Below are 17,054 nucleotides of genomic sequence, written 5' to 3'. Positions count from 1 at the left end.
AAAAAAAAAAAAAGAGTCTACTGAATGGATAAAAGGAAGAAGGTTTGAGGGCAAAGAAAGCAGATTTTAACTGTACTTGCTAACAGATGATTGGCTATCTTATTATCTGCGCAGCCAGAGAGAGCCCAGGAAAGAGCAGAAAGCTAGCTGCTATTTGGACTGCAATTGGGAACCATGAAGGGAAACTAGAGGAAAAGGAATAATTTATACTGTAGAAGAGGCCACAGCAAGAGGACCAAGGGCCTTCCATCTCTTTCCACTGAGGACATTGGTTAACATTGGAAAGAACCATAAAGCATAAGATGTGAAACTTTAGCCTGGGGATCTGTGGCATCTTCTTCCTCCTGAGAGAACTAGCCTAAGAGAGGAGACACCTGTCGTCTCTGGGCCAGGAATGGCTGCTTTTCTTCTGGGGGTGTGGCTGAATGAGATAATAGGGCAGGGGAAGAGGGTAGAGTTTGGCAGGGGTGGAAGGTAGGAAAGGCTACCTATCTCTGGATCTTTCTAATCATCCCTCCTCTATGTTCTATGTTCTATGCCTGGTGCCTCTACGTCTCTGTCCCTCTTACCGCTATCTGAAGGCTCATGACGGTCGATGAGTTCCAGAGCAAGGTCAGGAGCTCGGTCTCCTTCTTTCTGCTCCTCTTGAAGGAAGTCCACAAATTCTAGCAGAGTCAGCTTCTGCCCATCAGCCGAAAAGTTTTCAAACAGTTCCTCCACCTCAGCCCGCTTAGTCAATGCCTTATAGAATTCTACAAATTCTTCTCCCTCCAGAGTCCCAGACTTAGACTTGTCTGCTGCCTGCCAGAGAGGATTTAGGGGAGAGTGAGTAAACCCTTTAACCAGATAGAGGATGGTCTTGACTTACCTAGATGAGCAGTTTTATCAATGGACTGATCCAAATTTGCTATCACAAAACTCCTGATATTTAGTGTTCATGGAAGAAGCTACTTCAGTACATAAAAGACAAAATCTCAGCCATATAATACACTATCATTTACTACTGGAGAAAGTTTTCAACTAGAAAGAGCTGAATGTCCCAAAGTTCCCTAAAGGGTCAGACGATCCCTCTTTCTACTTACTCACATTCCACTTGGGGTTTTCATTTACTAGGTACCATACCAGCACTTGTCTGTCAGTTTGTTATCCTTATGTGTCACTGTGATACTGGGAGCTATGCCATGGTATCTTAAATAGCAGCAGGGTCACCCATGGTTTTCATTGCAGCTTCTAGACTAAGAGGTTAGGAAGAATGGTTAGCCACTGAAAACCTTATGAATATCAATGGAGCATTGTCAGATATAGTGACAGAAGATGAGCCTCTCAAGTTGGAAGACACTCAAAATACTCAAAATATTACTAGAGAAGAGTTGCTTCCTCAAAGTGTAGTTGACCTTTAATGACATGGATGGAGTAAAACTTTTGGGACTTTCATTTGCTAATGGGACACAACTCAAAATGAGAAGAAACAGCTGCAAACATCCATTAATAATCAGAATGTGGAATGCATGAAGTATGAATCTAGGAAAATTGTTGTTGTCAAGTGCTGTCAAGCCAGTTCTAACTCAGAGGGTTTCCCAGGAGTAGCTGGTGGGTTTGAACTGCCTACCTTGTGATTTGAAGTCCAGTGCTGATTCTACAATGCCACACCAAAAAAATTAGAAGTCAAAAATGAAATGGAACTCACAAAGATCCTAAACACTAGTGAGATGAAATGGACTAGTATTAGCCATTTTGAATCCACATGGTTTACTATGCTGGGAAAATATTGAATGATACAGAAAGCATCAAAAGAAGATGGAAGGAATACACAGAGTCACTGTACCAAGAGAAAATGGGCCAAGGGAGAAGAGCGGAGTACGGGACCCTACCCAGAGAAACAGTGATGCCAGAGACCGAAACAGAGACTATGACATGGAGAGATGGAGCAGCTGGGGACTTTAGACCCAGAGAGGGAGAGGGGCTGTGTGCTGATGACCAGGGGGCAGGCTTGTAGGGTATACCCTTTGGTTGTTTGATGATGCATGGAGGAGATAGCAATCATGGCAATGAAATGATATACAATAGGACGAATGTAAAGCTAATGTTCTCCCATGTAAACCATCACATAATTCACAATAAAAACTTAAAAAAAAAGGAAATGGTCAATGTTCAACCATTTCAAGAGCTAGCACGTGATCAAGAGCCAAAGGTACTGAAGGCATTGGCAAAGAAGAAGGCTCTATGAATTGAGGAAATACAAATTGAAATCTTTCAACAAACTGTTGCAGCACCGAAGGTGCTCACTCATCTATGTCAAGAAATTTGGAAGACAGCTACTGGTCAACTGGTTGGAAGAGATCCACATTCGTGCCCATTCCAATGAAGTGCAGAAATCATCATACAGTATCACTAATATCACATGCAAGTAAAATTTGTTAAAGGTAATTTAAAATTGGTTGCAACAGTACATTGACAGGGAATTGCCAGAGCTTTAAGCTAGGTTAGACGAAGGTATGAAACAAGGGATGTCATTGCTGACATCAGATGGTTCTTGTTTGAAAGCAGAGAATATCAGAAAGATGTATACCTTTGCTTTATTGGCTATGCAAAGGCTTTCAACTGTGTGGATCATGACAAGCTATAGACAATATTGAGGAGAATGGATATTCCTGAAAAGTTAATTGTGCTCATCAAGAACCTATACATAGACTAAGATGCAGTTATTCGAACAGAACAAGGGAGCACTGAATGACTTAAAATCAGGAAGCGTGTGCACCAGTGTTGTATTCTTTCACCATACTTACTTAGTTGGTATGCTGAGCAAGTAATCCAAAAAACTGAATTATATGAAGAAGAATGTGGCATCAGGACTGGTGGAAGACTCATTAACAAACTGTGATATGCAGATGATACAATCTTGCTTACTGAAAGGGAAGAGGACTTAAAATATTGACCACAGCCTTCAGTATGGGTTGCACCTCAGTGTAAAAAAAAAAAAAAATCCTTACCACTGGATCAATAAGTAACATCATGATAAATGGAGAAAAGATTGAAGTTATCAAAGACTTCATTTTGCTTGGATCTAAAAATCATCATTCATGGAAGTAACAGTCAAGAAACCAAATGATGTATTGCATTAAGCAAATCTGCTGCAAAAGACATCTTTGAAGTATTAAAGAGCAAAGATATCCGTTTGAGGATTAAGGTGCCCCTGACCTAAACTAGGGTATTTTCAATTGCCTCATATGCATGTGAAAGTTGAACCCGAGAAGAATTGATGTATTTGAATTATGGTGTAGGAAAAGATTATTGAGCGTACTTTGGAAGACTTACAGCCAAAATGCTCCTTAGAAGCCAGGATAATGAGACTTTGTCTGTCATACTTCCGACATGTTATCAGGAGGAACCAGTCTCCAGAGAAGGACATCATGCTTGGTAAAGTGGAGCATCAGCGGAAAAGAGGAAATGGAATGACATAGTGGAACCAACACTGGGCTCTAACATAATAATTGTGAGGATGGTGTAGGACCTGGTGTGGTGGTAGTGATGTGCCATGGAGTCGGTTCCGACTCATAGCGACCCTGTACAGGGTTTCCAAGGCTGTAAATCTTTATGGGAGCAGAAAACCTCATCTTTCTCCTGCGGAACAGCTGGTAGTTTTGAACTGCTGACCTTAAGGTTCGCAGCCCGATTTGTAACCGCAATGTTTTATTCTGTTGTGCATAGAGTTGCTATGACTTGAAACTGACTGGATGATACCTAGCAACAGCAACAACAACAAGGTACCTTTAACATTTTGGACATGGACGGAGGGGTTCTTGAGTCTGACATTGTTGTTATTGTTGTTAAGTGCCGTCGAGTCGGTTCCGACCCATAGCGACCCTGTACAGGGTTTCCGAGGGTGTAAATCCTTACGGGAGTAGAAAGCCTCATCTTTCTCCCGCGGAGCAGCTGGTAGTTTCGAACCGCTGACCTTAAGGTTCGCAGCCCGATTCGTAACCACTACGCTACATAGTAACGTATTATTATTTACTTTTCATTTTTGTTGTTAATTGCCTACTGCTGAGTTGGCTCCTGATTCATGTTGACTCTATGTGCAGAGTACAACTGCTCCACGTGGTTTCCCAGGCTCTGACCTTTTGGAAGCAGATGGCCAGGCCTACCTTCTGAAGTGCCTCTGGCAGGGCACAGCTACCAACCTTTTGCCTAATAGTTGAGCACTTAACCATTTGTACCACCCAAGGACTCATCTTTCCAACAAATCTGAAGAGCACTTTCTTCCCTTGATTCCCCACTGAGTGAGGCATTATACTAGGGTACAGAGTAGAAATTGAACAAATGAGCATTGCTTAGAGTCAGAGTACTTCTGAGAGCCACATGGGAACGTGGCCTGGCTGACTCCTGCAAATCTTTCCCCAGCAAACTCACCTGGAAAAGCTGGAAGGCATATTCCTGCTCCATTTCCACATTCATCAGATGCAGTAACCGCTGGACTTCTCGGAAACTCATCCGTCCATCCTGGTTTTTATCTCCACGCTGGAACCAGTCACTCAACCATCCAGGTCTGTGTCAAGGAAAAAACACTGTGTGCCTGTGTGTGTGGTTTCTACATCAACATCTCTTCCCTGTCTTTGTCTTTCTCCCATGCCAACCCATTATCCACACAGCTTCTGAATAATGTCCCCAGACCAACAATCTATCTTGTCACTGCATGGTTTAGGAGTCTGCAGGGACCTCCATGTTGCCTGCAGAGAGAAGTCCAAATTCCTTAACACAAAATTCCAGCTCCCTTTTGCTCCCCATGATCTGGCGTCATCCCAGACTTCTCAACACATCTGTGGTTCTTCCCTGTGCTTTAGCCACATTCCTCAATCTCCTGGCTCTCTGATGGCTCATTCTCCCTCCTGATCTTTGAGTTCCTGTCTCTGGGCCTTCTCTCATATTGTCCCTTCAAGTTCCTTCACGAGTGCCTTCCCCTTTTCCTCTCTTCATGCTCATGTTCTACTCATTTTCAAGGCCCAGCCCAAGTGCCCCTTTTTCCCTGAAACTTTCTGAGCCCTCTAAGCTAGAATTAAATATTTCTCCTTCCTTTGAACACCCACAAATAATCTAAGTACCATAGAACTCCTATAGACTATTTTCGCAATGCCATCCCCTCCACTGACTGAAGCAGTATTGGGCTAAATTATTAATCTCATTAATTTTTATACTCCTGAAGCCCAGCATAGTGTCTGACACATTTTACTGAGTAGATGATGAATGAATGAATCTCAGAGTAGAAAGTGCGTACAAATCAAGAAACTTGAAGTGAGTCTATACCCCGTGCCCTTTAATGGCTGCTTCCTACCCCACTGGTAGTTACTCAGTGCCACCTTCTATTCAGTCCCTGGGATCAGCGCACCTTGTTCATCCTTTGCCTCCCATTGTCCCTTCCTCCAATTCTGGGGGCCTTTATTCATGCCTGGACTCATCTCTTCCTCAGGGTCCTCAGCCTCCCGTGAATCTGTGTGCTTCCTGCCCATCCCATCTGGGCCTCCACAGCCCTGCAGCCTCTGGCTCCTTCAGCAACTTCCACCCCACCAAGACCCTATCCTGCTGATACTGGTCTAGCCGCTCCTGTTGGTCCATGCTGGTGACCACCTCCACCAGCAGCTGGAGCCCCCGCATCCAGAGTTGGGCCTCCTCAGCACTGTTGGCCACCAGGTCTAGGTTGGAGCGGCGTCCGTGGAAGACGACAGTGAAACCCTGCTCCAGAGGGAACTCCTCTGCCAGGCTGCGAAGCAACTCAGACTCATGGCCTTCACGCACGGTCTCCACGTCCGAGATCGAGACTGCAGGAGAAGAAGTAGGTGAGAGCACAGAGGAAGAGAGTCCACCAAGTTGCAGGGACCAAGGACCAAGAACCAGCACTCCCTTCTCTGCTAAGTCAGAGGGAGAAGAAACTCCAGCAGGCTGGATCCTCAAAAGCATGAGCCCGTCTATTAAGATTAGAATGATATAGCACGGCCCCTGCACAAGGAAGACACAAAGCCTGGGACTCAGGAGCACACATAGTCATTGCTGTTTTCATATGCAGCATGGCAAAAGGCTGGTGCTGGGAGTGGCAAGACTAGTCTTCCAGCCACCAGTTGGCAGCGTGACACAGACCAAAGACTTAACCTCAGTGTCCTCATCTAAAACAAGAGAGGGTCTCACTCTATGATAAGTCCTCATGGGGATTTCAGGGGGATCAGAAGGGCTAACAGATGGAAGCATAGTTGGGAATAGAAGCAGTTACACCAAAGCATTATATGCCAAGTCCAGTTCTGGCGTTCCAGGTTTGAAAACTTTCTCTTTCCAGATTGTCTAGGAGAGAGCCAGACAAATTCCTCCCCTCTCTTACTGCTGCTCTGGTAGCGTAGTGGTTACGAATCGGGCTGTGAACCGTAAGGTCAGCAGTTTGAAACTACCAGCTGTTCCGCAGGAGAAAGATGAGGTTTTCTGCTCCCGTAAAGATTAACAACCTCGGAAACCCTGTGCAGGGTCGCTATGAGTCGGAACCGACTCCATGGCACATAACAACAACAGCAACAACTTACTGCTGCTAGGTCTGGTGTGGATCATGAGCTTTGGTTCTGTAGCTAAAGCAGGCTGTCTTAGATATGCCCTAGGATCACATTTCTAGTGCTACCATATAAAGAGATTGGCCTGATGCATTTAACGTATTAAAGCATTTTGCATAATGGCTAATATTTATTAACTGCCTCCTGGTCTTAATTCTCATGCTGGGTGCTTTATACATTAACTTGTTGGGTCACTGTAACCTACATAGTTGTTGTTGTTATTATGTGCCTTTGAGTTGGTTCCGACTCCTAGTGACCCTGTACAGGGTTTCCAAGGAGTGGCTGATGAGCTTGAACTGCCAACCTTGCGGTTCAAACTGACCCTACAGTCCAGTGTATTAACCCACAGCAATACACCAGGACTCCAACCTACATGATTGTTGTTGTTGTGAAGTGCCATAGAGTTGGTTCCAACCCGTAACAACCCTGTATAGGGTTTCCAAGGAGCAGCTGGTGAGCTTGAACTCCCAACCTTGCAGTTCGGCTCATTAACAGCTTTGCAGTCTGGTGCATTAACCCACAGTGCCATAGATGGTGTTTAATCTATGTTCTACATAATGAGAAAACCAAAGCTTAGAGTGTTAAGTAATTTATTCAAAGTTACTCAGCTAGAAAGTGGACAAAGAAAAGTTTCAATCCAGGCTGGAGGATGCCTGAGATTATGCTCTTATAGTAATAATAATGAGCCTTACTATGTGACCAAAGGAGCGCTGGTAGCATGTTGTTGTTGTTGTGAAGTGCCGTCGAGTCGGTTCCGACCCATAGCAACTCTGTACAGGGTTTCCAAGGGTGTAAATCTTTACGGGAGTAGAAAGCCTCATCTTTCTCCTGCGGAGCGGCTGGTAGTTTCGAACTGCTGACCTTAAGGTTCGCAGCCCGATTCGTAACCACTACGCTACCAGAGCTGGTAGCATAGTGGTCACAAATTGGGCTGCTAATTTCACGGTCAACAATTCAAAACTATCAGCAGTTCCATGGGAGAAAGGTGAGGCTTTCTGCCCCCATGATGATTTATAGCCTTGGTAACCCTATACAGGGACACTGTGAGTTGAACCGACTCCATGGCACATAACCACCACCACCACCACTATGTGCCAGACAGGTCTTTGAACTGGATTGAATTCATTTAGCCATAGCTGAAAAAGCAAAACTGGAGTAGACTCAAATCTATTAAATGGGTACATTGGGAGGATAAACAGAATGGGAACAATTATGGGTGGAAGCCCTGGAATGGGAGACTCAGAAGAGGCACAGTGAGGCTCACCTTTTCAGGAGCTTGATGCAGGAGACTGGATTATTACCAAGACAGTGGAGAGTGATACACATTCAAGGCGGCCTAGTCAGCAGCCTTCTTTGAGCTGGGAAATGTTGTTTTTGAAACAACGGTTCAAGAGATTTGGTTGCTATGCAGGCGCTTGCTACCCTTATTTTCTAAGAGGGAGATTATGTTTCTAGCAGGGTTTGACCTGTAATCTTTCCCATTCCAGTTAGCATTCTGGTTCACCCACTGTTCCTGTGACTATTAAAACCAGGGCTTTGAACCAGGCTGCCTGGTTCAAAGCCCTGGTTATAATCCCCATTTTCCAGACTCAGATATAAGACACAAATAGGGACAATACAACAGCACAGTCTTGTAGCTGTGGTCCCTCCCCTGCTCCTCAGGGCCCACCCTCAGCTAGCCACATCACTCACAGCTGGGCTTGGCACGCCACCCGTTCTGCCGAGAATGCCAGACTGTCATGCCGTCATCCTGAAGTCTGAAGTATCTTAGCTTCTTCCAGTTTTTGGACCTCACCTTGCGCATCTGCATGCCTTCCTGCATCAGCATCAGGTCCGGGTCAGTGGGCAGCCCTGGGCCAGGAGAAGTAGAGGTTGGATAGCCAGCCTTGGGCATTGTGGGGAGGGGCTAGGACCCAGGAGGGCTCAAGAACAGAGTTCGGCCTCCTCCCTTTCTTTGGGGTATCTCCCTAAGCCTTCGTCCCTCCAGGGGTACTCACGGACTCCTTGTGGCAGGGACGCCATCACCTACAGCTCCACCAGCTCACACCAGTCACCTAGAGGACCAAGAAGGAATGAAGGACTTTGGGTGAATCTTAGTGGCCTTAAAATAATAGATTAAAGGAGGAAGAGAAAGAAGCCATTTTGTCCTGAGTGCCCACTATGGATCAAGCTCTTCAGTTGGTAGCTATCTTTGAGTTTGGTGACACTAAGTCTTAGAGAGGCTAAGGAACCTACCTCAAATAACAAAAGGGACTCAGAATGTGTGGTGTTGTAGGATAAGCAATTGACTGCTAACCATGACATTGGCAGTTCAAACCCACCAGGCGCTCACTATGAGTCAGAACTAACTCAACGGCACTTAACAATAATATGTTTAATCTCCAGGAGAAAGATGAGGCTTTCCGCTCCTGCAAACAGTTACACTCTCAGATGGTACTATGCTGTCTTGATGGTGCTAAACAATTTAACAGCAAATGTCTAACCCCCAGAGACCCCACTGTTTCACATGACCATCTCCACAGAGGGCTAACTAGGGTTTTCTGCTGCATACCCTGTTCCTACCCAATACCCCACCATCTGCTGGCCAACCTCACAGCCTCTAGGATAAGCACTGGATTACTAACACAAGGTCAGAGGTTCAAACTCACCAGCCGCTCCTCAGAAACCCTATACAGGGTCAGTATGAGTCGGGACCGACTCGATGACACTTAACAACAACATCTCCTCATTATAAGCAACCACTGTCTTCTGGTGGACCCTTTCTAGAACCAGGAAGGGCTCACATCCTAGGCATTTTTACCTCTGTGAGCCCTCTCCATGCTCCCTTACATTTTGTCCCGCATCTGAAGGGTTAAGACAGAATGTTTGCTTTGTTTCTACATAGTTCACATAGTACTGTACTGATCCAAGTGAGCTGTTTTCTATTTTCACATTGTAAAGCATATTTGATATTATTTTTCATAGCAGTTATTCTCATAATTTTAATGTAAGTCACTTAAGTCTTAGAATTATTTTCAAGTTTCTCTACTTTCTAAAAAAAAGACACCTCCTTTACAAAATATATTGCCCAATTTAGGACTTGGTGAAGTTATCTAGGAGACCCTGGGTAGTGCTGGACTGTTAGCTAAAAGACTAGCAGTATGAACCCATCTGGAGGCACTTCATAAGATCAGACTAGCAATCTGCTTCCAAAAGGTCACAACCTTGAAAACCCTATGGAACAGGAATGGGGTCACACAACAGTCTTCATGAGTCAAAATTAACTTTACAATAACCAACAACTAACTTACCTAGAAGCTAACAGAAAACTCCTCTTGAAAAGAACCAGAAGATTTGATATGTGACCACTTTGTTTCTAGCTCTGCCCATATAGAAATATTCAATTCTTGACCATATCATGAAACTGAAGAAGCTCATGAAACTGACAAAGCTCATGAAACATAAAATTATGACTTTGTATAAGCAAAGGACCTAAACACTTGAGTAGAGATATATTACACTTTTTAGTTAATAAATTAAAATTCTGACATTGTAAATATCTTTAAAACCTGTATTGTTGTTAAGTGCCATCGAGTCAGTTCCAACTTATAGCAACCATGTATGTAGATTGGTTTCCAAGGAGCAGCAAAGTTAACAAGATTAACAGTCTAGTGATTATCCTATAGTGCCACACCAGGATTGCTAAAAAACCTGGACAGAAATATCTATATGTGATCATTCAATTAGTATTCCATTAAAACAGCATGTAGTTCAATTCCTTTTATCAGAGAAATGAAAAATCTGACATTCAGAAGGGTGATGTGACTTGTCTGTGGCCACACACCATGTTAGTACCCTATTTGTCTCTTGTGGGAAGAGTCTACAAAGTCATGATGGGTGACTAGTCTTCAGAAGAATGTGGGGGTCACTGTGAAAATACAGCTTCCTTGACTGCAGGGAAGGCTTTCTAAAACGGTAGCAACATGCAGGTGTCCAGAATGAGAAGGGAAGATTGAAAAGTAGCTTGGGCCTTACTGGGAGCTCAAGATAGCTAAAAATAGCTCCAGGCAGTTCTCAGGAACTGGCATTGTGACAGGCCCAGGAAGATTCTTCTAACCAAGGCTGAAAACGGGCCTGGAAGAGACCAAAATAAAAAGGTGCTTCTTAGGAGATAAGAAAGCATCTCTGCTTTTCTGGGTGAAAATACAGTTTGGAATCTCAGGCTTACGAAGACTATGATTGAAGACTGAAATAGAAAACAATAGGTCTTGCCAATGTCTTAGGTTCTTAATCTCTAAGCAGGGTTAAGTCTAACCCTGTTTGCCAACATCCTGCCTCATTTCTTGTCTGAATCTTAGCTCTCATCTCTGGGGCTGAGGGACTCTGAGATAGGTTGTGTCTTGATCCTGGGAGAAGAAAGAATTCCCTTTCCTTCCTCTCATTGTTGTTGTTGTTGTTAAGTGCTGTGGAGTCGGCTCTGTACATGGTTTCCGAGAAGCAGCTTGCTCTCAGACATCACAACGATGTCCTGAAACATGGGTAGCCTAAGAATAGAGTCCAAGTGCCTGGACACTTCTGTTTTAGAGCCCACTTCCTCTCAAATCAGTCATCGAAAGTGATTTTGTTCCTCCTTTGTCAACTCCAGGGCTTGACTTTGCTATTCTAATCTAACCATTACTGAATCACTACTTGAAATCTGAATCCAGGTCAGATGTGGCCATAAGATGGCCAGTTTCAACTCTGGGAGCCACAGAACGTGAGGGTTTTGACTTGATTTTATAGAGAAGAGAACTTGGGACTAGAAAAATTAGCTGAACTTCTTAAGTCAGCCAATAAGTCAAGTGGCAGAATTGGGGCTCCAAAAGACTAGCTCAGAGATCTCATCAAGACTGTTGCCCTTAGAAAGAACCTTCTCTAGGGAGCAAACTGAACCAGGGTTAGGAAGCGATGAGCGACACCGCAGTTTTGTCTCTCCCTTCCACCATTGTCTGTTACCTCTCTATCCCGCTTAACAGCCTCTCTTTGCTTTCTTCACATTTTCTCTCATTGCTCCATCTGGTGCCTTGTTGTTGTTAGGTGCCACAGTGTTGATACTGAACAACAGAACGAAACACTGCCCGATCCTGGGCCAACCTCACAATCCTTGCTACGTTTGAGGACATTGTTGCTGCGATTGTGCCAATTCATCTCGCTGGGGGTCTTCCTCTTTTTCTTCGACCCTCCACTTTACCAAACATGATACCCTTCTCCAGCGACTGGTCCTTCCTGACAATATGTCCGAAGTGTCTGGTACCTGACCCCTTCTTTTTCCTGTCTTCCTAGCTTGCTCCTCTTTTTCTTCCAATCCTCTCTCTGCCTTCCTATTTGCTCACTTAACTTAGTTTCTGTTTAGTCTCCTCTTCTTATCTGTTCTCCCCATCACCTCTGCCTCTCATTTCCTTCCTTTTCCTTCATAATTTCCAATAGCTCCAGTTCTCTTTGATGATTTTGAGATTGTGATCCAGGCGGGAGACACTTGGGTTTGGACATCCTCAGTTTTCCTCATGTCCTAGGAAATTGACTCAGCAAACTTCCCAGTGAATGAGTTAGGACCCAGGTGTACTATGTCATGGTGTTTCCTCTGCCGTCTGAAGGTGGGGTGGGGAGGTTGGTCACAGCGGTTGCAGGTGCAGTAAGGGAACTTGGAAGGAAGGCTTTGGGAGTGGGAATACTGGCAAGGAACAGAGGATGAAGAGTAAGAGTAAGAGAAATTGGATCAAAAATATAACTCCTAGACAGATATATGGAAGTCCTTGGAGACTTTAGGCAGGATAGCATTTATATATAATACGGTTGGGAAAGTGGAGACACGAAATAAGATAGAAAGTGGTCCTGGGCTGTAGAACAAAATTTGGCGTCCAACTTCTAGGTAGCTTCATGTTAACCTAGAGAAGGGCTTGGACATGCACCAATGGCACCAATGGCTTTTACAGCAGGATTCAAAGGGTCTCAGGTCTCTCTGAGGGGCAGAAAGGAAGAGAATTTTGGCTTTTTTCTTGCTTCTGAGCCAGATTATCCCTGACCTGGTTCATATAGAAGACAGAATGCTCTAGCTACAGGTCACTGCCCTCAGACTATCAGCTCTGGAAGGTTTTTACAACACTTCTAACCCAGAGGTTTCTGGCTATCCCAATAACCCCTAGAGAGTGTCACAGAACAGAGGTTCCTGAGACCAACCCAAAAGCTTGTTGCTGTTGCTGCTGTTAAGTGCCATCAAGTAGGTTCCAACCCATAGCAACCTTGTACCCAAAATCTACTGGATCACAATTTCCAAGGCTGGAACCAAGCACCTTAATTTTTTTTTTTTTAACAAGCATCCTGGTACAGAAGCAAGTTTGCTCTCCTGTCACAGATCATAAAGTTATGACCCAAAACCACAAAATTAGTTTAATGGTAGAGTGAGGACAAGAAGGAAGTCCACTTCTCAGGGAAACTGCTCTGGTCCATTGCGCAGGATAAAAAACAAGGTCCAGAACTCAAACCCTGGCTTAGTCTCACCCACAACCAGGGGTTTCTTTGCTCCCCTCATGACCCTCAATAATCTGCTAAGGAACCTTATGGAGAAGAGCTCATGTCTGAGGAGTGGCTAGGAATAACACCCCCAGCCCTGTGTAGTTAAAAAGCAACTACCTTCTTAAGCCAGCTAGGTGTAGCTGGCTTCAACCTCCTAGGGCTCTCTAGTTTATCTTCTTAGACTCTTACAGTTTTACTCTTAGCTGTGCCAGTCACCCACTTACATGTGGGGGCTTCAAAAGTTTCTGTGGAAAAATGGAATGAAAAGAGAATGGAATTTTTCCATGAACTTTTTGCAGTCCCCTTATATAAGGGGGTGACTGGTACAGCCAAGAGGAAAACTGTAAGAGTCTAAGAGGATAAACGAGAGAGCCCTAGAAGGTTGAAGCCAGCTAGAACTAGTTGCTCAGGGAAAGGATAAGCGATCAGAGGGTAGAGCTGGGGGGCTCCGGCAGGACAGAGCTTAGAGCAGGGGCTGGTCAGTCTGCAGGTCCTTACCGGGGGTAGGCTAGCAGGATGGTAGTCCTGTGTGTCCAAGCTCCTGCCGCTGGAGCTAGGTGAAGCTCTGCCTTGTGGGCTCCTCTTGCACTGCGCACTCCCTCCTCTCTGCAGTTTGCTGCTGCGACTGGCAGAGTTACAGCCCGAGGGAAGGAGTTTCCGTGGGGAGAGGTGTGAGCGCTACTCCAGCCCATCCACCTATTAAAGGTCCAGGACACTGGTCAGTGTGAGGAGTGGAGGGGGTGGGGTGGGGAGAAGAGGATTTAGTGGAGGGATTGGTGGCCACCATGTCTCTGGGAGGAGGAGCTGGCAGCCCTTCAAGCCCTCACTGACCCCAGTCTCCCAGGAGCTCTCAAAGTGAAACCTTAGAGTGTCTGAGTTGCTAGTTGCTGTGCTCTGTGAATCACCGCTGTTCATTCTGATTGGTCTCTTGCTGCATGGACTACAGCTGTCTGCCCTGATTACATCTGGCTCCCTTCCACAGTGTCTGTTTCCATTTGCCTGCTCCTGTGTCTCTGCAGCTTACCTTGTTGGGCATTCAGTCCAGAGAAGGCAAACTCTTGGTGTGGAAGAATTGAAAGTACAGACACTAGCATCACACTGGAAAGATGCAAAGGAAAGTAAGAAACTCCTTACGAAGGTGAAGGAATACACAGCTGAAATGAGAACCAAAATTGAGGAAGAGGGACCAAATTACCAGAGGAATAGGAGATTGTAAAGGGATTTATTATGACCCCATAACTCAGTGGGAAACTGAGGCCTAGGAAAATGTAATTGATGTTGTGAACTCATATGTGTTAGTAGCAGAGACAACAGACCCTTTGTATACTCACAAGCACTGAGCTGGGACCTACTTCTTCTTCTTCTTTTTTTTTTTTTTTTAATGTTTTATTGTGAATTGTGTGTTAGTTAGTCTACATGGGAGAACATTAGCTTTACATTCATTCCATCATCTATCATTTCATTGGCATAGTTACCATACATCCTTACCCAACCAAAGGGTGTACCCTGTAAGCCTGCACCCCTCCTTTCCACCACAGTCCTCAGCCCCTTTCCATCTCCTGATCCCGAGTCCCCAGCCTCACCATCTCTTGACGTCGTCTTCTCTGCCTCCATCTCAGGCCCCACCGCTTCTCTGGGTAGGATCCCATTCTCCACTCTTCTCCATCAATGGTCCCAGGGTCCTCTGCTCCTAGACTGAAAAGTTAATCACTCCCCTCCCTGCTACAAAATGTCTATCTTTAGATTTCAAACTCTCACAATCAGTCCCGATAACAATTATTCACAATTGCATCACAAGAGACCCATCTGTATTTTGCTTCATCAGCCCTTCCTGGACAGGCTGGACACTATTCACTGGAGACGCTACCTTTCTCCACGCCCTTTGGATCTAGGTTCCCTCTTGAAAGCTTGTAAGCCAGTCACTTCTTACCTTTGTATCCCTCCCCCCATTTTGGGTAGCCAATGTCCAAGTTGCCCGTCCCTGTCTACCTTTTGTGTGTGTGGAGGGGGTGGGAATAGTTCTTGCAGCAGGGATTTGTTTCCTCTTTTGAGCTACTGCTTTTATAGGTGTAGGTCATGTTTATCGAATTGTATCAGATGACGCTTTTTTCCTTTTCTTTCTTCTTCAGGTTGAACTCTGTATATTCAGTCATTGAAGTCAGGTCAATGGGTATCATCTGCAAGTGTGGATATTCTTGCGTCTGTCAGGCCTCTTTTTATCGGTTGGCCACCCCAATCTCCACTCTAGACCTCTGTGGCTGTGTCATTGACTCTGAGCCCATGAGTCCCCAGATGCTGCCTTGCTACTGGCCTACCAGGTCTCCACCCGGGTTCAGAGTAGTTTGCTGAACGATAGTGACGTGCATGGTTGTCAATCAAAGTGTATGTTTCCCTTGCGTCTTAGTCTTAGAAGAGAATTTGCACTGAGAGGATCCGACCACTTGCCTTGATGTCTCCTGGGCAAGCCACCTGTATGTTCTTGTGGTAACAGTTGGACTGCCCCCATTGTTTTGTATTTTTCCTGTAGGTTCTTCTTTCAAGAAATATCTTCTGAGTACCAAGGAGTCAGCCAGATGTTTCCACAGCAGAGAAGACTTTAAGAACTGTTTAACCCTTAGAGAACTGGTTAAACTCCAGAGACTTTCTGCCGCTTTGCTTGTCGGGCGTGGGTAATGGGGAGTTAACAGATGTTATAGACTTTGCAATCGCTCATCAACCATCTTATGTTTTATTGCCTGTTAACACTCTCAGAAGCTAAGCAAAACATTGCTGTGCCTGGCCCTCTTAGGTCAAGAATCACTGCACTAATAGGAATTGTTACCTTTTTTTGCCCTGCCCATCATGTAAATCAACTGTCTAGGGATATTAGTCTCGCTCACATGATCCAAGAGTAAATAGATAAAGGTTTACAATATGAACTAAATGCTCTAGAGAAAAGAAGATTGCTTAAGGGAAATAAGATTCAATATAACCAGTTTACACTCTCAGCTAAGGTTATTCACTGTATAAGTAGATACGTGTTATTTTTTCAGTTAACCAGAACCTGATTGGAACTTAATTCAACAGCATTGTAGGAGGTTGTGGAACAATATACACTTGTCTGTGGATATTTATCAGCTACATGCTCAAATTTCTGATATAAGTAATTCTCAAGTTGAGAACTGAGTGGCTACTAATTTGCTACCTCGGCCAGAGATTAAGTTCCCCTGTGAACTTGGTTGAACCTCAGCATAGTGATCCTGCTTGGTCGCTTTAGAGCAGGTGGTGGTCTGGCAACATCTTGCGTGTGGGGTCCCCAGCCGGTCTCCTTCCTCCCTGCCTTCTTCGATGGCAGCTGTTTATGCTGGACGTGTGGCCAGAGACAGGCAAGGATCACGTGGAACCTCAGCAACCTAAGACAGAGCCATTGCCATGCTGCAATGAGTTTCAATGACGGGTAAGACTGAGGAATTTGCACTGACCGCCTAAGACAGGCAGCGTCCCTTAAACAAATAATAAATAAGGAGAAATCTGATGCAGACCGTGCAGACTGGGTCAGGAGTTCAAGTCCCTGTGGGCCCAAGCGTTGCTGACCGTCCAAACCATAGGCTCTGAGGATCAGACTTTAGCCACCTAGCAGACATAGCAAAATGTCCCTTATCTGATTATTCAGTTATACTGGTTAGTAATCCCATACTTGAGCCCTGGATACCCACAGATAAATGTAAAAACCTTCCCTAAAAGCCGAGACTGTAAATTCCAAAAAGGCAAAGTTTTTCCAAAAAAAAAAAAAAGAGAAACTCTGTTAACTGATGGTATGTGGAGGGAATTATAATCAATGTAATGAAACAAGGTATATGAATGTTTGAATGTGAAACCGAGGATGTGCCCTGAAAACTTTCACTCAATCTATAATAAAAACCTTAAAAAAAAAAAAAAAAGAGTACAACTAGGTTGCCT

General features: G+C 44.7%; 1 protein-coding gene across 1 annotated transcript in view; it reads right to left on the bottom strand.

Moving 5' to 3' along the window:
- PLCD4 (phospholipase C, delta 4) overlaps positions 1 to 8,478 on the bottom strand; it is a 23,409-nt gene extending 14,931 nt beyond the window's left edge. Inside the window, exons 1-4 of the mRNA XM_006867865.1 lie at positions 8,277 to 8,478; positions 5,585 to 5,813; positions 4,411 to 4,546; positions 570 to 801 (exon numbers count right to left, since the gene is read on the bottom strand). Coding sequence (XP_006867927.1) covers positions 570 to 801; positions 4,411 to 4,546; positions 5,585 to 5,813; positions 8,277 to 8,478 — 799 coding nt within the window. The remainder of the gene's footprint in view (positions 1 to 569; positions 802 to 4,410; positions 4,547 to 5,584; positions 5,814 to 8,276) is intronic.
- Positions 8,479 to 17,054: the final 8,576 nt, after the last annotated feature.

The sequence above is a fragment of the Chrysochloris asiatica genome, unplaced genomic scaffold (genome assembly GCF_000296735.1).
Source record: "Chrysochloris asiatica unplaced genomic scaffold, ChrAsi1.0 scaffold00110, whole genome shotgun sequence".
NCBI classification, from domain to species: domain Eukaryota; kingdom Metazoa; phylum Chordata; class Mammalia; order Afrosoricida; family Chrysochloridae; genus Chrysochloris; species Chrysochloris asiatica.
Note: the sequence above shows the minus strand (reverse complement) of the source record. Positions and strands in the feature narration are given on the sequence as shown.